The sequence below is a fragment of the Colletotrichum acutatum genome (genome assembly GCF_030867785.1).
Source record: "Colletotrichum acutatum strain CBS 112980 chromosome Unknown BDZ83scaffold_76, whole genome shotgun sequence".
Taxonomy (NCBI): Eukaryota; Fungi; Ascomycota; class Sordariomycetes; order Glomerellales; family Glomerellaceae; genus Colletotrichum; species Colletotrichum acutatum.
Genome location: NW_026849070.1, coordinates 54,175 through 76,209, shown reverse-complemented (window position 1 = coordinate 76,209; position 22,035 = coordinate 54,175). Strand labels below are relative to the sequence as shown.

At 52.2% G+C, this 22,035-nt stretch overlaps 10 protein-coding genes across 10 annotated transcripts; 3 read left to right on the top strand and 7 right to left on the bottom strand.

Annotated features, from left to right (window-relative positions):
* Positions 1-59: 59 nt before the first annotated feature.
* Positions 60-1,939, bottom strand: BDZ83DRAFT_653741 (alpha glucoside transporter; the record flags this gene model as incomplete). Its single annotated transcript, XM_060510639.1, has 4 exons — positions 60-953; positions 1,011-1,259; positions 1,316-1,573; positions 1,697-1,939. The coding sequence occupies 4 exons, from the start codon at positions 1,937-1,939 to the stop codon at positions 60-62; spliced, it is 1,644 nt and encodes a 547-aa protein (XP_060362699.1).
* Positions 1,940-4,845: 2,906 nt separating this feature from the next.
* On the top strand, positions 4,846-5,684 carry BDZ83DRAFT_754187 (uncharacterized protein; the record flags this gene model as incomplete). Its single annotated transcript, XM_060514446.1, has 2 exons — positions 4,846-5,331; positions 5,406-5,684. 2 exons carry the CDS (start codon positions 4,846-4,848, stop codon positions 5,682-5,684), a joined length of 765 nt encoding a protein of 254 aa, XP_060362698.1.
* A 1,167-nt stretch (positions 5,685-6,851) lies between these two features.
* BDZ83DRAFT_721239 (5'-nucleotidase domain-containing protein) lies at positions 6,852-8,624 on the bottom strand (the record flags this gene model as incomplete). The annotated part of the gene is made up of 1 exon (XM_060512369.1): positions 6,852-8,624. The coding sequence occupies one exon, from the start codon at positions 8,622-8,624 to the stop codon at positions 6,852-6,854; it is 1,773 nt and encodes a 590-aa protein (XP_060362697.1).
* A 2,379-nt stretch (positions 8,625-11,003) lies between these two features.
* On the bottom strand, positions 11,004-11,582 carry BDZ83DRAFT_628400 (uncharacterized protein). Its single transcript, XM_060508704.1, has 4 exons — positions 11,536-11,582; positions 11,364-11,482; positions 11,230-11,306; positions 11,004-11,176 (listed from the first exon to the last, which is right to left on the bottom strand). The coding sequence occupies exons 1-4, from the start codon at positions 11,571-11,573 to the stop codon at positions 11,030-11,032; spliced, it is 381 nt and encodes a 126-aa protein (XP_060362696.1). The 5' UTR covers positions 11,574-11,582; the 3' UTR covers positions 11,004-11,029.
* Positions 11,583-12,442: 860 nt separating this feature from the next.
* On the top strand, positions 12,443-12,915 carry BDZ83DRAFT_794177 (uncharacterized protein). The gene is made up of 2 exons (XM_060515803.1): positions 12,443-12,844; positions 12,895-12,915. The coding sequence occupies exons 1-2, from the start codon at positions 12,519-12,521 to the stop codon at positions 12,899-12,901; spliced, it is 333 nt and encodes a 110-aa protein (XP_060362695.1). The 5' UTR covers positions 12,443-12,518; the 3' UTR covers positions 12,902-12,915.
* A 75-nt stretch (positions 12,916-12,990) lies between these two features.
* On the bottom strand, positions 12,991-14,438 carry BDZ83DRAFT_628397 (uncharacterized protein). The gene is made up of 2 exons (XM_060508703.1): positions 13,296-14,438; positions 12,991-13,229 (listed from the first exon to the last, which is right to left on the bottom strand). Exons 1-2 carry the CDS (start codon positions 14,011-14,013, stop codon positions 13,162-13,164), a joined length of 786 nt encoding a protein of 261 aa, XP_060362694.1. The 5' UTR covers positions 14,014-14,438; the 3' UTR covers positions 12,991-13,161.
* Positions 14,439-14,627: 189 nt separating this feature from the next.
* On the bottom strand, positions 14,628-16,092 carry BDZ83DRAFT_628393 (uncharacterized protein). The gene is made up of 2 exons (XM_060508702.1): positions 15,013-16,092; positions 14,628-14,951 (listed from the first exon to the last, which is right to left on the bottom strand). The coding sequence occupies exons 1-2, from the start codon at positions 15,844-15,846 to the stop codon at positions 14,904-14,906; spliced, it is 882 nt and encodes a 293-aa protein (XP_060362693.1). The 5' UTR covers positions 15,847-16,092; the 3' UTR covers positions 14,628-14,903.
* Positions 16,093-16,242: 150 nt separating this feature from the next.
* On the bottom strand, positions 16,243-19,211 carry BDZ83DRAFT_414707 (fungal-specific transcription factor). Its single transcript, XM_060502939.1, has 6 exons — positions 19,140-19,211; positions 18,823-18,910; positions 18,640-18,746; positions 17,750-18,557; positions 16,890-17,680; positions 16,243-16,786 (listed from the first exon to the last, which is right to left on the bottom strand). The coding sequence occupies exons 2-6, from the start codon at positions 18,862-18,864 to the stop codon at positions 16,525-16,527; spliced, it is 2,010 nt and encodes a 669-aa protein (XP_060362692.1). The 5' UTR covers positions 18,865-18,910; positions 19,140-19,211; the 3' UTR covers positions 16,243-16,524.
* Positions 19,212-19,259: 48 nt separating this feature from the next.
* BDZ83DRAFT_414700 (iron transporter) lies at positions 19,260-21,709 on the top strand. Its single transcript, XM_060502938.1, has 4 exons — positions 19,260-20,044; positions 20,111-20,280; positions 20,335-21,051; positions 21,112-21,709. The coding sequence occupies exons 1-4, from the start codon at positions 19,696-19,698 to the stop codon at positions 21,337-21,339; spliced, it is 1,464 nt and encodes a 487-aa protein (XP_060362691.1). The 5' UTR covers positions 19,260-19,695; the 3' UTR covers positions 21,340-21,709.
* On the bottom strand, positions 21,603-21,857 carry BDZ83DRAFT_754180 (uncharacterized protein; the record flags this gene model as incomplete). The annotated part of the gene is made up of 2 exons (XM_060514445.1): positions 21,603-21,737; positions 21,804-21,857. The coding sequence occupies 2 exons, from the start codon at positions 21,855-21,857 to the stop codon at positions 21,603-21,605; spliced, it is 189 nt and encodes a 62-aa protein (XP_060362690.1).
* Between the last annotated feature and the right edge of the window lie 178 nt (positions 21,858-22,035).

Genomic DNA, 22,035 nt, shown 5'->3' with positions numbered 1-22,035 from the left:
ACACAATCAAGAAGTCCTGGATGTAGATTCTACACCTTTTGTCTAACCCAATAATTTGTTTACTCATTATCCGTAACCTTGATAACAGTGGACTTGAATTGGCGCGCAGGGATCTTGCGGTTGAAGAGAATATCGGCCTCACGGTACGAGCGATGCTTGAGCTCAGGCAGGAAGAAGAAGGCCATGATCCAGCACACACAAGCAGTGCCACCCCAAACGAAACCGCACTTTCCAGCAACGTTCCAGCCTGTGGGGTTGAGGAGCTGCGAGGCGAGGTAGATCATGGGGATCTCGGCGACGTAGTACGCGGCGCGACCGACGGCGGTGCTGAGGGCACGGAGGCGGACGGCAGAGGTCTCGGCGATGATGGTGTAGGAGATGGGGCCAAGGGTACCCGCGAAGACGAAGGAGATCAATATTCCAAGGACGGCTTGGGCGTAGTTGGTGGCGCTGTTCTGGGGGATTGAGGCGCAGACGCCTAGGAGCATGAGGAAGGTGATGTTGACGGCCGTGCCCCAGAGGTAGATTGTGCGGCGGCCGAACCAGGCGGTCAAGGGCCAGGACAGAGCGTTGGCGACGAACTGGAGGCATGAGTTGATGAGGTTAAGGTTGAAAGCCATGTCGTGGGCCATGCCAGCTTGCTCGAAGAAGAAGGTAGCCTGGTTGGCGATGAGGTTGCCGGCGAAGTTCTGCGAGGCGTAAATCAGGCAGGTGATTGTGGTACGGCGGAGATCAACGCCCTTGAAGAGATCAAGAAGGGTCGGGGTACCACCGATGTTGGCCTCGATTTGGACGGTACGCTCGATCATGGCAAGCTTGCGCTGGGCTTGACCGGCGGTGCCGTGGGTGGGGCCGAGACGCTGGACGGAGCGGAGGGCTTCCTCCTTACGGCCGCGGCGGATGAGCCACCAAGGGGACTCGGGGGCGAACCAGAGGATCACCATGAGAGGAAGCTGGGAATCTGGTCAGTCTATGGTCATGCGAAGTACACGAAAGATGAGTAAACTCACGGGGAAGATCCACTGGAGAGCGAGGGGCGCGCGCCACGCCCACTCGTCTGTACGGCTGTTGAAGCCAAGAGTTGCACCGGCGACGATGATGGAACCAATGGACCAAGACATCTGCAGGGTGGCCGTGCAGGCACCACGCAGGGCGAGGGGGACAATCTCAGAGGCGTAAGCGGGGCCGATCGCGATGAAGAAACCCCAGGGAACACCCTCAAATGCCTGTCCGATGGTGAGGACTTCAAGCGAGTTGGCCTGGATTGAGATCAGTACACATCTAGATGAAGAACATTGTCATCGAGATTGCTTACAAAGAAGGAGATGAAGATGGTGGCATTCATCATGACCAAGGCAACCATGGTGGCCAGGCGGTATCCGAGCTTGTTGACAACCGGGCCGGCGAGGAAGACACCGACAAAGGCACCGCACTGGCCGGCCTGGAAGAGGGCGGACTGCCACTTTGTCTCGATGGCCTTGCCGCCGCCAGCAACTTCAACACCGTATCTATCCTGGAAAGCCTTTTGGGCAACAAAGTTACCGTTCAAGAACATGTCGAAAGATTCCATGACCTGTTGGACGAGTACCCCAATTAGCAACTGACTCGCGAGCTTGAAGACGGGACGGCGGCCCGAAGAGCCGCCAACACACGCAGGGGTCGAAACCCCAAGCACAGGCAATGGAGGGAAACTTACAATGGTAAAGCACATGATAAAGGCCCAGAAACAAGCCTTGGGATGCGTCTTGACGGCCTGCCACAGGCCCTGGTTGTGCTCTTCGTTCTCGCCGTCAAAGGCATCGTTCATAAGGTCCGTATCGGCCAGGGTCTTGTTGCCTGCCGCGTCAATGTGGTGGGCATCGCCGGCCTTTTCGTCGACAAAGACATTGTCGTCCCTGCTGGAGGCGTCGTGCCCGTCGTGGGCGAGACCTGTCGACATCTTGGGCTGAGTTTGTGAGAAAGGTCCGAGGGTGATCGTGGTCGGTGGTGGCTGCAAAATCGGAGGACTTTTGGCCAACAGCAAATTGCAACTAGCAAAAAGCCAAGAGAGAACAAGCAACGGCCAAGAGACAACAAGCAAAAAAGCCAAGAGAAATTTGGAGTCGCCCTGGTGACCAAGATTTCTTTCTAGGAAAGGGGAAATCGGGAGCATCCGGTCTTATACCATCCACCTGCCCTCAACGCCGGGGACGGGAGCGGCCTTCGAAGGCTTGCTTCTGCTGACGAGATGGACTTGACAGAGACTAGAAAATGCTGATTCTGATGTTCCCATTGGTGCGCGTAAGGATACGGGTAGGACGGGGCTCTGCGGAGCTTTGGAGTAAGCATCGTGTCCTGACCATGTCCCTGAGGGCGTCTGGGGTGTCGGGGGAACAAGGAGACTCTTGATAGGTGGGAGAACTCTAGTGTCTCTTCGTGCGGGGGGATCGTGCGGGGAGCGGGGAGTGTCGAGGTCCAGTTCTCCAAAGGCCAGCCGAGGTGACGGAGGTGTTGGACTGGAAGTGCCTAGGAGGTGGATGATGTGGATGAAGAGGAGGAGGAGAATGGATGGAGAAGAGAAGTTTGGAGAAAAGTTGGAGAGACCCAGTCTTGTTTTGATCCAAGACTAAGCCAAACCTTGCCTAGCTGTGTTATCCTGGCTCACCCCCTTGCTTGAGGCAGCTTGAAGCCGCATTGTGCAAATTGCAACTGGTTGCATTTCAGATGGGCTTCGGATGGCTTCGGGCACTAGTCAAAGGCCCGATGCCGTTTCATGCGCTGATGCGCTCGCTTCAGCAACCAGCGTTTGCATATCTGTAGATTCGCGTGGCCTGACAATGACATTTCATCCGTCCATCCGGTATCCGGTCGTGTAGGGAGAGTAGCATTTTACTATAGCCAAAGGTCGTCGCAGAAAGCGGCCCCGATTTCCCCAGGAAACTTTGACGCGGGTACGAATAGTCGTACTCCGTACTCACCCGCTCAACCCCGTTTGGTTCCCACTCAACTTAGCCTATGACGACCGTCGACGTGGTTGGGTTTCTTTCCTAACCCGGGCTTAGAAAAAGTTCATTCTGGTCGGCCCGTATTCAAGGGGCAGTGTGGAGACAAAGAATTGCTTTTGGCCAGGGTTCGGTCAGTGAAATTCTTGAGGAATCAGACGAAACTAATCGCCCCCTCTTGAACATGCCTTATCGATTGGCATGTCAACTCGAGAACACTGGAGAACGGACGAGTGAACTGCTTTAAGCTTGGGTTCATTCTTCTCCCCCAGATAGGCCCGCTGAACTCCAGACTCCAGAATATGATGGACAAATGGAAGAAATGACGACTATCAATTCCCCACGGGTGCCGCGGGGATGCAAACCTTGATTCTTTGACATAGCATCAGTATCACGAGGGTGGCCCATACCCACCATCCACCCCAGACCCAGACAACTTTCGACTCACCTCATAGCATGTGACTTGGTGATTTAAATCTTTAGCCGAACTTTTGCTAGCCGGCCCACCGCTACTCACAATATCTAGGATCTCCAGAAAACGGTGTGCCTAACCCTATGCGTGCGAATCAGACGTAGTCGCCGTTGGCCCGTTGATGCTATTCACATCTCCCTCCCCACAACCTCAACCACGGCCCCATACCCCGCAACAGCAAAGTCTCAACCGCTAGGTTTCGAACTACGATCAAGATATAACCGTGATCAAGCCAGCCGCTCGGTCAGCCGGACAGCCGGTAATCTTGCACGCCGTCTATGCCCCCGTCACTCTTTCGACACTTTGCTAGCCGGATGCCGCGGCCGTGGTCGTGGTTCCTCGGTACGCATGCTGCTGCAAAAACGACACGGGTATCCCTCGCTCTCGGCAGCGAGCTCCGAGGGCGTCGTCTATCGCCGCAAGCCAACCGGCTTGGCGTTGATCCTTTGACAGCCGTCAGCGTCAGCGGCTGATTTCGGTCTTCCGTTTCAATAAAATCGCTTCCCGGCTACCGACGCAGCTGCTGATTGGTCACATCTGGTAAGGTTCATCTGCGGTGTAGTTCAGGCGCTTTTGCCAAAGTGTTTAACCGTTCGATTTGTTCTATTACTTCGGCTTTGATACACACACGGCGTCTCCTCGCGGAAAGAATTTACTACCTTATCTGTCCAACTCTTTGGACTCCAGATTGTGATTGCTCGCATTGCTCGTGGTTCCGAGGAGAAATACGATTTACCATTTTTCATGCATTACTACATCAGTACGTGCGTTTTATGTCGTTGTTCAACTTTGCCTCTTCAACATTGATAAAGGGCGGATATGCGAAAATCTGCGACAAAATAAGACATACCTCGTCATCAGCCAATTAGTGAAAGTACATCACTGACGCCATCTATCGGCCGAAGGAATCTCGAAGCACAGAATGAGCAACTTGGTGAAGAGTTCGTACCACGGCCACAGTGCGCTGATAATCCGCCCAGAGCGTAACAACACCTAACCAAAGAGCTTTGGCGAGTGAGTCAGCCTAGGAGCCCAACTCCAAGATGATGTAGACACATCGGCGCAATTGGCTCTTTGGGTTGAGGCAACTTCTGTTATGGAGAATTGAGCAACGACGGAATGGTAGTGTTCGGATTCTGGGAATCTAGGTCCCGAGATTCTATTTTGAATGATCTAGGATATGGCTGGCAATCCTCTAGGGGCTCGACTTTTTCCGCTCCGACTGCACTGCAACCTTTCGCTCACTCGTAATCACGAGTGACGACTTCAAATTCGTCCGAGATGCCTTCAAACGGTGTTGCAACCGCCAGACTTCACTGCGCGAGCTGCATGTGGACATTATGACACCCGAATACAGGCACAGCTTAGGGCCCCTCGGATATCGTCCAGAACATGGCACACTGCGGCATTGCCCACACGGAGATTCTGAGACGGTTGATGCTCATGCTGTCCGAATGGCCAGACGACACGCGAGTATCATTGTCCATCGGCCTCGATGATAAACGCTACAGACAATCGAAAAACCCCAAGCTTCACCATTTCAATGTGGTGAATCCTCAACTCCTTCCGATCATGCCGTGCGTCCGTAGCTTGAGGTTCTCGTTCTGTTACCAACCCCGGTCTCCGAGACGGAATGTCGAGGGCGACTTCCTCCTCATGCAAAAGTTTCCCAACTTGGAGTCTTTCCACCTCGACGCTCCGGAGTTTCCCTTCTTTATCAAACCGCGACGAGAAATTCGAAAGTCTTTGATCAACACCCTGTCATATCAGTTCCCGACATCGGCGAGGCACGGAAAGCTTATCATCCTGCCCAATAAATACGGTCCCTTTCAGCAGCTACCGCAGATGATCAAAGACGGGAAGAGCGATCCTCTCTTCGTAGGCCTGCGCCGAACGATTGACGGCTTTCAGAATTTGAGTACGGTGGCCATCTCAGCTCTTCGTTCTTCTAGTCGCCACCCCCTAGTCTGGACGATGCAGTCCCTTATTGGCAGAACATGACCAAGCTCAAGGTTGATTGCGACATGGTTTCGCCCAGCGGGGAGCGGTACCTGAAGCACTATAACACGCGCCTTCTCGACCTTCTGCGCAGCGCCGGCAGGATGGCGCCAGGCCTACTCCGGGAAGGAGATGCTGAGGAGCCGGTGTGGAAAGCTGATGTTTCGGAACTCGTCAGGCGCAGAAACATCGAACGTTCCTATTTAGAGAATGACTCCCAAGACAGGCAGTAGAGCGTCAGCGGCGACGACAAAGTAGCCGCCTGGACCGTCAATGAGAAGGCCATGGTGCCAATGCTTACATCCATTGCGAAGGCGGTGGGCCACATGATCTCTCTCAAAGAAGTTCGATTCAGAGTAATCTTGGCCAAGTACGATAGACGCGAGGGCGACGAATGGTCCCATCGCTTCCACGTTGATTATCTCGCTCCTGTGGTGATGCCAGATGTGGGCGACGAAAGGTTCCCGCGGTGCAGGTGCTATGCTAAGGACTGGACACCGGAGTATAGGGCGCGCCAGGCCGGCGACTTAGAGAAGGCTCGTTTGCTACTCACAATCGAGACTGAGAATCAGAAGTGTGAAAGTACAAAGGACTCCTGTCCGGACAGCCCAAGATGGTTGTTGAATATGGACCAGTGGCAGCCGAATGAAGATTTGCTCGACTTGTTTAGGCAAGCAGGGAGAAAGGCCCATTCAAAGGATGCGGTCATCATTCGACACGTACACCATCATAAATAGAATTACGCTGTGGGCGAGGGCTAGCTGTGGCATCAGTGGAGCCGAGTCACTTGTGATTATGAAACGAAGCCACCGTTTTGAGATTTCGACTTTGTAATATTACTCCGGGCTACCAACTTGTGTCGTTAGCATCAGAACCCGCCGAACTGGGTGACAGTTTGAGAAGTATTCCGTCATTATTCTCAATGTCGTTTGCAGCTTAGAACCTTTTTCGGTGTCTACCGTTCCATGAGACTTTGATAAGATCGAAAGTGACGTAAAACTAGGACCTGACAGCTGGATTGGATATCCGAGCCAAGTGTTCTTATCTACGAACCTTATGTACTGTTAGTCCGTAACACTTGTCTGTCAGTTTGACAACTTAATGGAATAATAGAGACTATGGCTATAACTCAAGATACATCAATACATGAACGTGTCGAGGACATACGGTGTGGAGGATATCTCACCACTCAGAGCATAAGAGATTAGGCAAAAGAACTCAGTCTCTTGGTTGAAGGAGCTTGCCCTTGGCAACAGTGCAGCAAGATTCACACAATTATGAACCGCATACGCAATCCACGCATGGTAAAGATCAATAGGCGTAGAACTTTTGATTATTTTTACTCATACATCTACATCATCCGCATCATTACAACATTACACATTCGTTTAATCCCATCTTTACATCGCCAGCAGGGCCAATAGGGAGAGGCCCACGGCACCCATGCTGACGGAAACCATGCTAGCGCCGCTAGAGCCAGAGGTAGAAGTCGGGGTGGCACCGGTACCGGTGGCAGTGCCAGAAGGAGTAGACGCGGTGCCGTTGGTTGTGACAATGCGGCCCTCAATCTTGGCCTCGACGGGGCTCTTGGCCTCAACATACTGAACGAGAACCTCGTCCTGGGTATCAAGGGTCACAAAGTCAGTGGTAGCGACAAAGATGTTGTCACCGCCGCCGGCCAGGAAGTCGAGGGTGACGACCTTGTAGTCCTTGGCATCGTCCAGGGCCTCACCGCCGACCTCAACAGAGACGAGCTTGGAGCCGTTGTTACCGGCCGGGTTGTATTCGATGATGATGTTCTTGGAGACCTGGAAGAAGGAGGTGATGGCCTCCTGGTTGAACTGGTTGACCTTTGTCACAGCACCCTCGAGGATCTTGCGCAGGTCGGAGCCCTTGTAGGTGATCTCGACAATGGAGTTGCCAAAGGGGAAGGAGGTGAGGACCTCGCCACGGGTGATGTTGCCCTCGTCAATGGTGGCGCGGATGCCGCCGGCGTTGATGAGCGCAAAGTCGGGCGGGCTGTCGGCGGAGGAGTTGAGGCGGTACTCGTACATGGCGTCGGTCATGACGTTGCCGAGAATGCACTCCTGCTTCTGGCAGAGGGACTGGTCGAGCTCGACGTTGGAGACGCCGACGACTTCGGCGGCAAAGGCCTCGAAGGGTCCGCGCCACGACTCGATCTGGGCCTGGAGGGCGGCGTCCTGCTCGGTGGTGTTGGTGAGGTGGATGGGGCCGCCGTGGTAGGCGAGGATCTTGCCCTCCGCGTCGTAGGTGACGTCGATGTAGCCGACGTATTCGCCCCAGCGGTAGGCGGTGACGATGAAGACGTCGTCGCCGTCCTTGTTCTGCTTCACGGTCGGGTAGGGGCCCTCTGCGTCCTCCATCGAGCCGAGGAGGGTGTGGGAGTGGCCGCCCATGATGAGGTAGAGGCCGGTGGTCTGCTCGGCGAGCTTCTGGTCCTCCTCGTAGCCAATGTGGGTGATGGCTGCAATGCGGGTGATGTTGGTGGTGGACTTGATGTGGTCGATGGTGGACTGCACAGTGCTCACGACATCGAGGAACTTTGTGCCCTCGCCGGGGGAAGAGATGCCTGGAGTGGTGGTGGTGGTGACACCGATGACGGCCAGACCTTGGTCCTCAAAGATGTGGTAGGGCTTGATGGTCTTGTTGAGCTTCTCGTTATCGGAGACAATGTTGGCCGAGATGACGGGGAACGTGAGGTTCAGCAAGAAGTCACCGAGCTGGTCGTCGCCGCCGTCAAACTCGTGGTTGCCGAGGGTCATGGCATCGAAGCCGAGCTGGTTGATGGTCTCCGCAATCTTCTCGCCCTTGTAGAAGGAGTAGAAGAGCGTGCCTTGGAACTCATCGCCAACGTTGAGCCACAGAGAGTCGTTGTATTGCGGGCGCAGCTCGTCGACGGTGTGCTTGATGCGCGCATAACCTCCGTAGCAGCCGCGCTCGGGACGGGTGCAGTCAGTGCCCGAGGAGGAAAACTCGTCGAGATGGGCGTGCACATCGTTGACGTGGAAGAAGGAGATGTTGTAGTTGCCCTCGGCGTCGATGCCACGCTTGGAGAGGCGGGACGAGTACAGGTGGTCACCGTCCTCCTTCTCGGGGACCGCAAAGGCGGCGCCGGCCAAGGCCAGGGCCAGCGTCGCAAGAGACTGGCGCATTGTGAGTGAGGGGATTGCGAAGTTCGGAAGGTGGGAGGCAACAGAAGGGGAAGCTCAAGAGGCCGCAATCAAGCTCGGTCTGGTGTCAAGGTTGCACGGGAAGTCAATTAAGCCTTCACGATGCCACGGTTGAGTATGCGCCACGCAGAGTTCTTGGAGGGAGAAAGAAGGAAGACTTTCTTCTACTAACGATCGCAATTCCTCTCTTTCTGGGTTCCTGGAGCTACCCGCGCGAATATATACAAATTTTTGCTTCTGCCCAGAGCTTGCGGGCAGCAATTGGAGAGTGGAACAAACAAGAACCACATGCGATCGATTGTGACGGCGGTGGCACGGGCAACGCAGCGCGACAGCTTCGAACGTGGGCCTGCATCTCGGAAAGCATCTCTCTCTGAGTGCTGAGTGGCTGGATAGACACGACAAGATACCAAAGAACCCCCGTTGGAGGTTCTTCTGGCCGCATGCCAAGACATTGGCAAAGTGGTTGATGCCGGGAAAGACAGCTCCTTCGGTGATGAAGTAGCATTTGCCAAGAGACGCGGACAGATGAGGGGTGAAATACACGTTGTGGTGGTGGTTTGGATGATTGGCTTATCAGCGGTCCCTTTGCCTCTTCTGGAGCACGCGTTGGCCCGGCGGAGGTCCTTTGACTTCTGTCATGGAGGGACGGACGGGTCTGGGGGACCTGAACCAGGGTTCATGATCTGGTAGTGCAGTGCTCCTCCGGACGATGCCATGCGACTCGCGGCCAATGTGCGGTCAGTTACGCATCACGCTCTCTCTTCCCGTTGGGCTTTCCACAAAGGGTGACCGAGAAAGGGCTTGTCTGACCTGTGGACGGATGCAGCCGAACCTGTGCTGGCAAATGGGGTGACGGGCAGAGTTCATCGACCTTTGCTTCTCTATCCGGTCCCGTGCCATCACTTGGTGGCATGGGTACCGCATGGCGAGGAGCCTCAACTGGTTCAGTGTGAAAGGAACACCCTGATGAACATCTGCGGAGCAACTAGGCGCTCATCATGGAGACCAATTGATGCACTCCAGAGTGCCTGCAGAGCGAGACACTCCCTCGGTAACACGACGTGACCTTGATCCAGGTCTAGGGTGGCAACCCAACCCATGGCAAGTCACCATCATGCTGTGCCAGGCCGGCTGGGCCCCCGTCTCCCTTGACTCTGACAGTTCGTCCGTCCTTCTGCTTCCATCCAAGCTTCAGGCAGCGTGCGTCTCGTCGCGTGGAATGACCACCTGGAAAAGAAACTTGACGCTTCCCAAAATCTTTCCTACCATCGCTTCACCCCCGCCGGCTTGTGATGGACAAGGACTTCTGGGCTGGGCTGTGGGGTTTGGAGGAGCAACAAATAACGTTAATCCACTCACTGTCCAATCCCACGCCGCACTTAGGAACTTTCCCTGATAACGTTGGGGAGACACCTAGGCCGAAGACGGAAGGTCAATGTTATTGCGCTGATCTCCGCTCCGCCTGTCGAGAACCTGCGTGCGTGTGTTCAGCTGCGATCCCGGCGGATGAGGCTGGGCCAGCTGCTGCTCCGAGCTTGCACAACACTGTGGGTTATTGGTTCCTTAACTCGGAATCACAGAAGAAAGCCAAGATTCCCAGCGATAAGAAGGCCTTCGATATTGTGGCTGCTTCTTCCCCGGGAATGAGCTACCCTTTCAGGGCAAGAGAGCACGCGAGCCTATCTCTCTCGCTCAATATTCTGATAGGAAGCTTTAAAGACAAGAACGGATTATGGCTATGAAGCAGTCGGATGTCGCCGAGGAGCGGCCCTATAGCTGGGTATTTGCGGTGACTAGTCGATGCAGCAGTACGGCGCAGCGAGAGCTTGGAAGTAGATATCAATTATGTATTGAGTCGGCGCATGCTATACGTAATTGACCAAGTATCCCCGTATTTCGGACGAATTGATGTCGCGTTGATATGCAGTATCTCATGACGTGGGTACTCCGTACAGCTTGAGAGGAGAGGAGGGCGGGCAACCGGCGGGAATGTGGGGGAGGTCCGGAGATGCCAACGGAAGCCCCCAGCTATCGGGATCGCCCGATGCAAGACTTGACCTCACTTCATGTAACTAGTAATATATCCAATGGATGGTGATCTGGATGTGATAATCTAGATTAGAGCTAACCCAACTCACAGTTTTTCTTTAGAAACTGTCGCATGAAGCCGCTCGCTCTAGTGACAAGAAGGACGGTGTGAATAAACAACGTGTCAATGACACACCAGTGAAGCTCAAATTCTTAACCACATGTGACAGAAAAGTGAGATAATAAGTCCATTACTCAAGTGACTAAACATCAAACCGAAAATAAAGACACTCTCTAAAGAGCTCAAAGTGATGTCTAACCATAATTCTGCCTACACTTGCGCTTTTCAAGCTCGTCTAACCGCTGTTGCACTGCACTCTTCCATCGCCATTCACCTGAAGGCTCGAGCACGAGAAACACGTGCTATCCTTCGCTCCCGCATCGCGGCACCGTCTGTTGAAGTCATCTCCATCGATCTTCCACTTCTTAATCATATTTTGAAGCTGATGCTGTTAGCTTGGCTCCATCGAATCTACTTCCTCAAGGTTCGGCTTACGTATTGTCCATCCTTACGAGGGCCAGGGCTGTGTGCGAACCAATCTGTTTTAGAACTCGCCAGATGCTCAGATGGACCTTGATTTAGTTAGCCGATTGAATTCTAACGAGCAACATTCATGTTGTAGCACCTACCCCAGACATAGCCGTAGCATGGCTTCGCGGCAACCTTCGCTGTTGCAGCGTGGTCCACGGGGCCGTTGGACCATTGCTGGCAAGCACAGTAGTCATGGGAGTCTGCCACGGCGCCAGAGCTGTTTCTGATCAGTGAAGTCCCTAAATGTAGACAGGGTTGAGGATATCCTACATTAGCGCAATTGCTGCCACAGCTAATTGGAAGCGCATTTTGTGATGTTTGATAGTTTGATAAAGTAAGGTAAGAGAGGATGCAGCGAATCAGGGGGGAAAAACACTGTACTCCTTGGGTCAGAGGGAGAAAAATTCAATTGTTGAATGTAGTCAGCGAGGGTAATGACCATGAACAGCGTGGGAATAACCTCTTGGTATATGTATTTAGACACAACCCGACGGGCACTTTCCCCTTGTGTTGCTAGAGAGATGATTAGTTCAACGGCCTGGCCGACCCGTGGGTTAATTGCATCGGCTATTTGGAGAGCGAGTATAGAGACTAGTGAACTTTGACCGGTCCCGTTTTCTGGATTTTCTCGACTTTGACTATGATCATTAATCTTTCGATGTCATGCAATTGCTTCTCAGGGGCCCCAGAGTTCATTTTATCGCCTTTTTAATATAGTATTTCGCGTTTATGAACTCTCCGGATTACTCCTTACTGACTAGTCAGTGGACAGAGTTTTCGTGTCCAAGACGCCCGGTCCAGCAAATTTTATGAAGTTGATTAAATCTGGGTACGTGCGCTGTTGAGTCTCTGCGATGAGGGTTTTCCTGTTACCTTAGTCGACACATATAATACCATGAACCTGCGCATGAGGCTTGAATGGTGTAGGTAGCTTATCAGTATCATTCTTTTTTATCTCCAAGTTTGGAAAAGACTCAGCTCCAACATGAAGGCTTCCGCTCTTTTCTACATTCCACTCTTTGGCCTTGCGCTTGCCGCGCCTGCAACTCCGCAGGATCAATGCAGTGTTGAGACAAGCAATGTCTTCCAACAAGTATCTAGCCCAGATGGATCGTATGTAGACTCTCGTCTCTGTATGTATCAATGAGGTAACATGCTGACAGATTATCTTTGACAGTGGCGTTCAAGTAAAGGGATGCGACATTGCCATTCCGCAATCCTCAATCGAGGCCAACGGCCTTGATAAGCGAGCGATGCATGGGACACTCCAGGTCATGTGGACCATCACACTCTCAACCGCACAAGATATCATCATTCGCGCACTGGTGAACATGGTCAATGACCAAGTCACCTTGTTCACAGAGATGGCAGGCATGGGCGTCACTGTCGATAACGTCGCTCGGCTCTCGGGCACCCAAGTCGCCTTTGAGGTGAATGCCGCAGGAAGATGGGGTGACACCGCTGCCAGATTTGTCTATGACTTTGGCGTAGGAACCATCATCACCTTTATTAGAGAAGGTGCCCGGGACCCAAGAGGATACAATTTGCCAGTTGACACCCAGTACTGCTACACGAGACCGTGAGTTTGTCCACATCCGATTCGGAATCTATATTCTAACTCTGGTATAGGGCATAAACTTCAAATTACGGTGATGGTATGCACTGGCTAGTTGCGTTGTATCTCTTAGATAAATCCTTTTACCTAGAGATCGCATAGCATTGTACGGACGGATAGTGATGGTGGTCAGTGAAAGCATGGCTCACAGCATTACGTGGAGAGCAGAGCCATTCCGGTCTTCTGTGGGCAACGTAGAGATTGATATTAGTCTATTGTAGGCAAGGTGGAAGATGTTTGAGCTTCCCATAGGGTCTAAAGATACTTGAACCAGGACTGAACTAAGGGAGAAGAGCCAAGCGCGACCCGGAAGGGAGATTCTTCGAGTTATACTGCAATACATTCTTGACTGAGCGTGAAGTGTTCGAGTCAGCATATGTTTCGTCCTTACACAGAGTCTGATTCAGCAACTTACCTTCGCTCCAGCTGAAAGGCTCGACCTTGGACACGGCAATCTCCCACCAAAGCCGCAAACACCACGTCGCGACCAACCCATCTCTGATATCTTGGCTCAATGGGACCACGATCTGTAGCTTGTGAATCCCCTCCTCGCTCGTCTCATGCGCGAGAAGCGTCTTGTCGCTCCCATCGCGCCATTCCTGCCGTCCGCTACCCCGCGTCTTGACGTTAAACATCATCTCCTTGGCTTCTAGATCCGCCCCTTCTCTCGCTCTCGTCGCCCTCCAGGCGCGGTAACCCGATCCAACCAAGCGTCGGTGTGTCTTAATACCCACATGTCCCACGTTTCCGCGAGACACCGAGTTCAAGTGGTATGGGAAAGGGGGCTCAGTGACTGTTGGGTCTCGCTTTAGGTCGAAGATGTGCTTCTTTCTTGATGCTACCTGAGGACCGGATGCCCCAGAAGAGTCCCGCACACTGTTCTCATAGCGGTAAAACGAAACTGATGTATTGGACTCCCGCAAGTGTCCGATGGGGTAAGTGAGTTCGTATAATGGCGGTGATGAAGCTGAGGCGGTATTAAAAATGGTTGTTCCGGCGAGGAGAAGGGTCCCGGCGGGGATGAGGCCATCACTTGAAGTCGGGACTCCTTCAGAGTAGGAAGGAGGAACGTCGGCTACAGGATCACCCCCTGAGTATGCAGGGGTGGCTTTCTCGCTTTTGTCGCCGAACATCTTGTCGCAATGTCGTGTCGTAGGCAGACGACTTCAGTGCAGGAAAACGGCTTTGAGTACTAGGTTGTCCCGGGACTAGAGGCTTAAGCGTCGCTGAAAGGTCGAATAACTGCTGATTATGGTGGTGTTGTCAGGTACTCTCGAAACAATTGACAGGATTTATAACCTAAGGCTAGGAGATAATGTCCGACAATGCAAGATGGAGATCCTCAACGGCGATGGGTCCTTTGAGGTCGGGATGTTATAAGCTTGAAATATGTGGTTCGGAACGGTTGGGATTCCCGTCTTGGCTCTATGAGCTGTACTAACGCCACAGTTCCCGTGGTATGTATGATCTTCACGAATTCACTGTTTGGCATCGAAAACGAGCAGCAAACTTCCAATAATTTGGCTCACTGCAAGTTGCGCCACACCATATGACGTGTGAGAGGCCGAAATCGTGAACTGCTCACAGGGGCGGTGTAAATCCCAGTGGGGTTGTTTAGAGACTGCGCCCTGGCCTCTGGGCGCCTACCGCCTTGGCAGTGATGATGATGACTGCAGCCTGCGAGGGACTAGCCGGGTTGGGGAAAATATTGGTAAGACTTTGAGAAGGAATTGATCTTTTGTCAACTGCTCCATTTTGTAACGGGGCTTTTTAAGAGGTTACCATAGAGACCCTCGGGACATAAGGTCAGATGGTTCAGACAACAGCCAAAATGGTTCCAACCATCGTGGGGCCCCATGCAACACTTCAAAATGCGACATCGCAGCGGCCTTTCACCACCCGAGGTATCTGGAGGACGACTTTGGGAGGATGGCGGTCCATTTCATTGGGTTTTTATGAATACAAGGCTCCATTGAAAGCCGAACAGCTCAGGTCCCAATGTATTACCCTTCGACTTCTGTGATCAATAGTTCTCGGCCTTCAATACGGCCTCGAGGCGCGGGATATCAAACTGTTCCAGCGTTAGCCCCAGCCCAGAAATAACAGATAATCGATGCTCTGCGAAACCTTACCTCGATGCCGGCTTTGGTGTCCCATATCAATACTTCTCTAGAAAAGAGCATGTACGATAGGTTCTCATCCAGATTGAGTGCCGCGCTATCCAGTTTTGTTTGTGAAGCCCGAAGTTGTGTGATGGCTGACCCGCTGTCATTGAGCCACAATTTGATGACAGTATTGATGATCGGCATGTCCGCTCCACCAAAGTAAGGCCTCACATCGGCGCCTGGGATAGGGACGTGGATACTGGCGTTGTAAATCGTTCCGGCGGGCAAGGGTTTGATGAGCGCATCCGCCAGATTTCTCGCAAACGTCTCGTTCGACGTAGCATTCTTCGTAGCCATGGCCCAGAAGAAGGCGACCGGAGGCTCATTGCCGGGCTTCGCAGGAGGTTTCGGGGTACCCACAGTGATGTTGGTCAGAAAGGTCTCCGTCGCGATCATTGACATGGCAACCGGAAAGTCGTTGAAGTTGGCTCCATCAGGACCGATCACCGTCTCGGTGTAGTTCGTGGAGGGTGGGCCCAAGAAGGACGTTGGGGAGCTGCTGTAAAGCTCTGCGATGTCGTCGCGGCCGACGTAGACTTGGTTTGCTACGCTATTGTTGGCACCGAAGACCCCGTCAAAGACATGGCTTTGAATGTAGGCTGCCGGGAAGGAGTCGTCTCGAGGTGCGTTCCATGACTTCTGCCCGTGAACTAGTGTATGGTAGTACAGATACTCTTTGTGCGTGAGACCAGAGCGACGACGGACTACGGCGAGTTGCTTCGGGAGAGACTGCGCACGAGCGGAAATGATCTGACTCGCAACTAGGCCAAGCAGGAGGCCGATGGATGAGACTTGAACCATCTTAGCAATTCCGAAAAACAAGATTGAAGGTTGGCTGGATGCGATATCAAATCACGAAGAAAGAAGAGTACTGGTGGCTTCGAATCTCAAGTACCTACTTACTATTAAGGTCGCTGGAGCTTAAGTTGCTGAACCCCTCAGCCGATCGTTCATCCCTCCCGGTGGGGCCGGGCTGCCGAGGCCATAAGAACACCACCTGCCCGAAATGAAATCAATGATTTGTATAATACGATTGTTATGGCCCATCCAAGACAATTCGGTTCCTGGATTTCTAATAGAAGCCTCGCTATCCAATTGATCAGTAGCCGCATGGAAACCGCTTAGGAGCGAGATTCCGGCAGCATTACTCGGGTTCCGGAAAGTGGGTGGAATGACATTGCATCGCGACTAAACTTAATTAACTCCTGCATGTATTTGATCTAGTGTATCATTGAGCATCATCCCGTCCGCCAGTAAGAGCGAAGCTTTCGGGAACGTATGTTCTGCAGTATCAATACGCTTAATTATTCGGATTGCCACCCCTGTTGAGACGAGAGCCAGGGGAGCTCTAATCTCTTGGCTTGTTAATCCGCTCCTTACGACCATGTTCACCGCTTTGTCAGCGGGAGCCGCTCCTTATGAGCTGGGCGTCTTATCAACTGCACCTTTCCTTTGAACCAGCTCGACTATGCTTGACCTTTACAGCTCGTGTTGCAATCCCTCTTCCTGCGACTTGGTGATGGCACAGGATCCGAGCCACATGAGCCGCATGATGAAATCGGACGTTCTCTGAATACGTGTACTTTCTTCGCGCGTTGGAGTCCGTGGAATTGCTGTACGGATTGCGTTCGCAGCCGAAATGAGAAGCTCGAGATCGAGCTGGCCGTCCGTATCTTCTGGGTGTATGATCATGTTGAGAAACAGAGCAATGGCTGCATTGGTGGCGTAAAACATCAGAAGCCTGGGGACTTGATTAGTTGCTAGACATTTACCCACGAAGAAAACTGGATGCGTGCATGGGTTCAATGCTGCTTAAGGAAACCTGAGGGATTGTGATGACTGACCAAAAACCTTCGTTAGAGAAGGTATTCATGCACACTCGCAGGCATCGAAGCGTCGACCTGCCGGCTTCCATTGATAAGTCATAGCTAGAGTGAATGACCCTGTGAAGATCTTGGCCCCCGTCGCCAATTATCGTGTGTGCATCATATCGTCTGACTGTAGTATGGACGTAAATCATCAGATACCAATATTCTAGAAGAAGGTGAAAATATCGTCGTAAATGAGGTAGTTTTGTTTCAGGCGTAATTAGAAGAGTATTTAACGACACTGAGAGAGCTGGCCGGAAGTCCACCGGAACCGACAGACGCCAGCATTCGATTTCGTCATCTAGTTCCCGAATTGATATCAAGAGTCGATTGTCTTTGTCACTCAGGGCTTGTACTGAGTAAAGTAGCCGATATACTTTCTCTTTGAGGAACCCTAATTGAGCGTCTCCCGAGAAGTGGGGTGTGAGATCCGCATCGCCTGATGCATCTGGCGGGTGGAGATGCTCATCAAGACCACGTAGGTAGGTATAAGAGCTCAGGTAATTTTCTGGAATGGTGACATCACAGTAGATGTCAGCAAGAAGTGGAGGTTGTCCTGTTCGTAGGGACGAGTCTTTGTCCGACATATAGCAAACCCAGAAGAGGTTCCTAACATGTTGTTTTCTTCTCTCTGACAGCGAGATCTCTCCTGTGAGGGCATTCGAGGGCTGACAAAGATGCCCACCGAGTGCACCGACTGTACGGCAAGCTGCTGGTAGTAGCGAATCGGCTTCTTGCCAATAACCGCATAGAAGACGTTGCACATGCTTGACTTTAAATTTAGCGTGCCGATCATTGCATGAACTACTGCGAGCCAATATCTAGGATGAATTCACCAGTAATAGAGTTGTTTGTAACGTTGCCAGGCTTGCATACCCGATAAGTTGACTGAGAAGATAGCTGGCTCTGGCTGCGCTCTCATTGCCGTCTAGCCCTAGAGAACCAGGCTGAGCATCAGGTAGGAATGTCATGAGGCTGACGGCTCCAAAGACGCAGGCCCGGGCAGCCAGGCGCACTGGAGGAGGTAAAATATTGTCGGGATCTCCATAAGCCTCGTTGATTGTGTCTTCGAAGAGGACCTTGTCAATGAGTGGGAACCTTAAGCGGAAAGATGAGTTGAGGTACGAGGAAAGAAGCTCTCTCAAAGAAGCCTGATCTGGAAGATGACAACGATCTGGCGAAAGCTGCGCATGTAACTTTGCGAAGGGTGATGGCTTTGCGGTGAATATTTGAAGTTTACTCCAATCGATGGTCTGACCAGTCTTGGAGGAGATCCACCGGCGGCCGTCTTCCGAGAACGCGTGAATGCCTCTGAAGAACCAGTTGGGACCGATATAGCTGCCGGGCCGGGACCCATCTGCTGACGGTGTGATATGAGTGTCATCAACACTGGCGGGGGTCTGAGAGAAGACCAGTGGAGAGAGTGATTGCTCGGAAAAAGCAATAGAGTTCTGAATAGTTGCTGGAATTGTACTTTGGACAGATGCTGAGTTTGGAGTCTCCTCAGATACGGATATCGCTGGAGTTGGTTGGCCTTGATTAGGGGTGTCTGGCTGAATTGGTTGCTGCGAATTCGCCTTGGCTAGCGCATCTTCGAGCTGCTGTATGCGATTGTTGAGGCCTTGAACGTCGCCCAACGTTACCCTAAGGGAAAGAACCGTTACTGGTCAGCAACGGCGCGTTATAGGAATATTCTTCCTTTGGCAAATGGTTGGAAGTTACAGACTTGGCTTTCTTCTTCCTTCGTGGCGCATCGCGGTGAAAGGTGCATTCGGAATCATGATGGCTGCACCAGTCGCACGGAGGGCCCTCTGCAGGGATGAGACATTGGATCTGGGGTAACAAAGTACATGGGTTAGCAACTGAGTTTATTTTCCTATTGATATACGAGTGACTTCATCGGCCTCACCTTTCTACGATAGCAGATATCGCATGCTCGCTTTGGTGGCATTTTGGCATTGATCAGCACTCCCTGGGAGCTGGCGAAGCTGCCGGGGCTGGGTGGTGCAAGACAGCATCGAATTAGACACACGGAGCAAACTCAGCTCCGTCGGCGGCCATGGTTCAGCTTTTGAAAGATCCTCTACCATGACTAAGCGGGGGATGAACACAGGTTTGGCTCCGATGACATAAAATTCGTCTCCCACTCTGCAGAGAGAGGATGGGCACTAGACCAAAAATGGGACAGACATGATTCAAGAGACGGGTTGATGGCTTTATTCTTACTTTCAAAGCTCTGGGATGACATCCATCTGCCAGAAAGATTTGGTTCAAGAAGAGGCATCAGCATACGATGACTGGCCGTTTAGAGAGAAAAAGACTATTTTGACTAAAGCAGTTCTGAGTTGAGAGACGACTTGCCAGAGCAGAATCTGGTTGCGCAGAGATGAGTGACATAAGGTGCCTAGCAACTCGAGGCACGGACGCGGAACCTGATTTACCTCCGTTGCCTCGACCCACGCGCTCACGGACTTTTCAACCAGGGCCTAAACCTCCCTGTTCGGAACCTCAACGTTTCCGTACCCAATTGCTTGCACCGCAGAGATTCAGGAATGTTTTCACCTCCCCCAGTCTTCCCGTAACTATGAGATAATAATTCCTGCTCACCGTTCATCTGAAGTCACGCCACGCCAAGGTTAGAATGTCTACCCGTACATTATCTGATGCGGCCCTGCCCGGGCCTAAAGCCATCAAGCTTTCTCCGGTTTCTGCGCAGTCAACTATATAGTCCTCTCATCCTTATCAGATCCTCGCATTTGAGGCTTTCGCAGACCAGTTATGAATGATGACGTACACTCAGCCTCTCCCCGATGAAGAGGCCATCCGGCCCGACGAGCAGACGCCGCTTCTCGGAACCGGAGCAGGCCAAGGAGATGGCTCGGTCTCCGAAACCCACCGGGTGGATCCCCGAATCGCACGCCGGCTCTACCTGTCGCACTTCCTCTCGACTTGGAATTCCCGGATGTTCGAGTTCGGCGCCGTGCTGTACCTGGCGACCATCTTTCCGGGTACACTGTTGCCCATGTCACTTTATGCGCTTGCCAGAGGGTTATCAGCGCTAGTCTTCGCGCCTACAGTTGGACAGTATATCGACAACAATGACCGATTGAAGGTTGTGCGCGCATCAATTGGTGAGTCTCGGCGCATGCGAGTCTACAACTGATAAGACTGACTTGTACTGACATGTTTTCGCCAAGTCTTCCAGCGACTCGCAGTATCGGCATCGTGCGTCTTATTTTATGTCCTTTTCATCGGGCTACCGCTAGGTGATTATGGACGTCCGGCTCTGCTTGCGCTCCTCTCATTCATGGCTTGCGTTGAAAAACTGTACTCCATCGTGAACATGGTTTCAGTAGAGAAAGACTGGGTGAGTCTGGCTTGATTTCCGCTAGGCAAAACGACGACTCTAATGGGTGACTAGGTTATTGTCATCGCCAAGGGTGACATCGAAGCTCTAGCAGTTCTCAATGCGCAGATGCGCCGCATCGATCTTCTCTGCAAGCTACTCGGGCCACTGTCCATCGCTCTTATTGACGGATTCTCCACAAAGGCAGCGATTATCGTCAACTTCTCTATGAACACCGCTTCTGTTGCTATCGAGTATTATGCCATTGCCAAGATTTATAACGAGGACCCTGATTTGCAGGAGCTCAAGTCTAAGCCAATGTCTACCTCCGAAACAACGGCAGCATCGGTAAATCCTGGCAAAAAGGTCCTGGGCCATATTAAGAGGTCCGTGTCCGACTTCAAGTTCTACTTTGGCCACCGCGCATTCTTGCCATCGTTTGCCTGCTCTCTACTATACCTCACAGTACTGAGCTTCGGAGGCCAGATGGTCACGTACTTGGTCGCATCAGGTTTCAACACAACGTACATCGGCATTGCAAGAACAATCAGTGTGGTTTTCGAGGTGTTGGCGACTTGGGTTGGGCCTTGGCTTGTGGGTCGAATTGGACAAGTACGCGCTGGCCTTTGGATGAGCAATTGCCAGGTTCTTCCTTTGATCGGCGGCTTAGTGGCTTTCTGGGTCTTCATGCCGAACCCCCTCATATCGGCAACAAGCCTCGTGATGGGAGTCATTATCAGCCGTCTTGGTCTCCGCGGCTTTGACCTATGTACTCAAATCATCGTCCAAGAGGTGAGAAGCTCCCGGCCCAGGGAAATCTTTGGTGTGAAAATGTCTAATACGAGAATTCAGGAAGTCGAAGCCGAGAGCCGTGGCAGATTCTCGACAGTCGAGGCGGCCTGGCAAAGTGCATTTGAGCTACTTTCATACATGGCGACCATAATCTTCTTCCGGCCTTCGCAGTTTAATTGGCCCGCACTGGTTTCTGTTGCGGCCGTGACTTCTGCAAGTCTGGCGTACACGCTCTTCGTATGGAAGAGGAGAGGGCATCTGCTTCATTTTGAGAAGTTTGGACTGTAGCCTGAACTCCATCTATTTACCCAACATATTACTGTATAAAAAGGGGGATTTTCATGTGTAATTGTAATGAAAATGGAAAGCATGGGGACACCTTTACCACGGAATTGTAATTCCTCTGGAGACTTAAACTCTTCAATGTTCAGAGTGTTGAGATTGATGTACTTTGCTGGCTATTTCTCAACCATGATACCGCAGCAGAACTATACAGCTTCCTTGGGCTTCTCAGATATTTGTTTCATCGTCCCCTATCCCGTTCAAACACCCTAGACAGGGCAAAGCACGGGTCCTGCGAGGGACTGGGTGCAGGACTCTCCGACCTTACCGATACAACTTCCGGAGGTGCAGTCCTTGATAATTCCGTTTTGAGAGCAGGCACCAAATGCCGCGCAGACACCAGCCTATTCCATGTTAGTGGGCAGACTCACGACTCATCACTAGTATAATCCTCGATGGGAACCACGTACAGAAATAGGCATGGCGAAGGCCAATGCAGCAGCAGCAAAGGCAATGACACGCATGTTAGGCGGCTATCGGATTTGACTTCTAGTTGAGCTTTTGAAAACGAAGGTGGAAAATCAGAGATAAGTGCGTTTCCGAAGCGAGAGGCAAGGTGAGAAGAGTTGATGAGACTACAGCGGGGAGATGTCCATCAACTCAGAGGGACACAGCGTTGCCTTAAGTACTATTCCAACTGGC

Excerpts from the sequence above, each read along its gene's own strand:
- BDZ83DRAFT_628400 (XM_060508704.1), bottom strand. The coding sequence starts at position 11,573 with ATGCGCTTCCAATTAGCTGTGGCAGCAATTGCGCTAAT. Across the intron at positions 11,483-11,535 it reads GTGGCAGCAATTGCGCTAAT|CTCTGGCGCCGTGGCAGACT; the intron begins GTAGGATATCCT and ends GATCAGAAACAG. Across the intron at positions 11,177-11,229 it reads CTCGTAAGGATGGACAATAC|CTTCAAAATATGATTAAGAA; the intron begins GTAAGCCGAACC and ends TAACAGCATCAG.
- BDZ83DRAFT_794177 (XM_060515803.1), top strand. The coding sequence starts at position 12,519 with ATGCATGGGACACTCCAGGTCATGTGGACCATCACACTCTCAACCGCA.
- BDZ83DRAFT_628397 (XM_060508703.1), bottom strand. The coding sequence starts at position 14,013 with ATGTTCGGCGACAAAAGCGAGAAAGCCACCCCTGCATACTCAGGGGGT. Across the intron at positions 13,230-13,295 it reads GCCTTTCAGCTGGAGCGAAG|TCAAGAATGTATTGCAGTAT; the intron begins GTAAGTTGCTGA and ends CTTCACGCTCAG.
- BDZ83DRAFT_628393 (XM_060508702.1), bottom strand. The coding sequence starts at position 15,846 with ATGGTTCAAGTCTCATCCATCGGCCTCCTGCTTGGCCTAGTTGCGAGT. Across the intron at positions 14,952-15,012 it reads ACACCAAAGCCGGCATCGAG|TTTGATATCCCGCGCCTCGA; the intron begins GTAAGGTTTCGC and ends ACGCTGGAACAG.
- BDZ83DRAFT_414707 (XM_060502939.1), bottom strand. The coding sequence starts at position 18,864 with ATGCCACCAAAGCGAGCATGCGATATCTGCTATCGTAGAAAG. Across the intron at positions 18,747-18,822 it reads ATATCTGCTATCGTAGAAAG|ATCCAATGTCTCATCCCTGC; the intron begins GTGAGGCCGATG and ends TTGTTACCCCAG. Across the intron at positions 18,558-18,639 it reads CGAAGGAAGAAGAAAGCCAA|GGTAACGTTGGGCGACGTTC; the intron begins GTCTGTAACTTC and ends TCTTTCCCTTAG.
- BDZ83DRAFT_414700 (XM_060502938.1), top strand. The coding sequence starts at position 19,696 with ATGATGACGTACACTCAGCCTCTCCCCGATGAAGAGGCCATCCGGCCC. Across the intron at positions 20,281-20,334 it reads TTTCAGTAGAGAAAGACTGG|GTTATTGTCATCGCCAAGGG; the intron begins GTGAGTCTGGCT and ends ATGGGTGACTAG. Across the intron at positions 21,052-21,111 it reads CTCAAATCATCGTCCAAGAG|GAAGTCGAAGCCGAGAGCCG; the intron begins GTGAGAAGCTCC and ends ACGAGAATTCAG.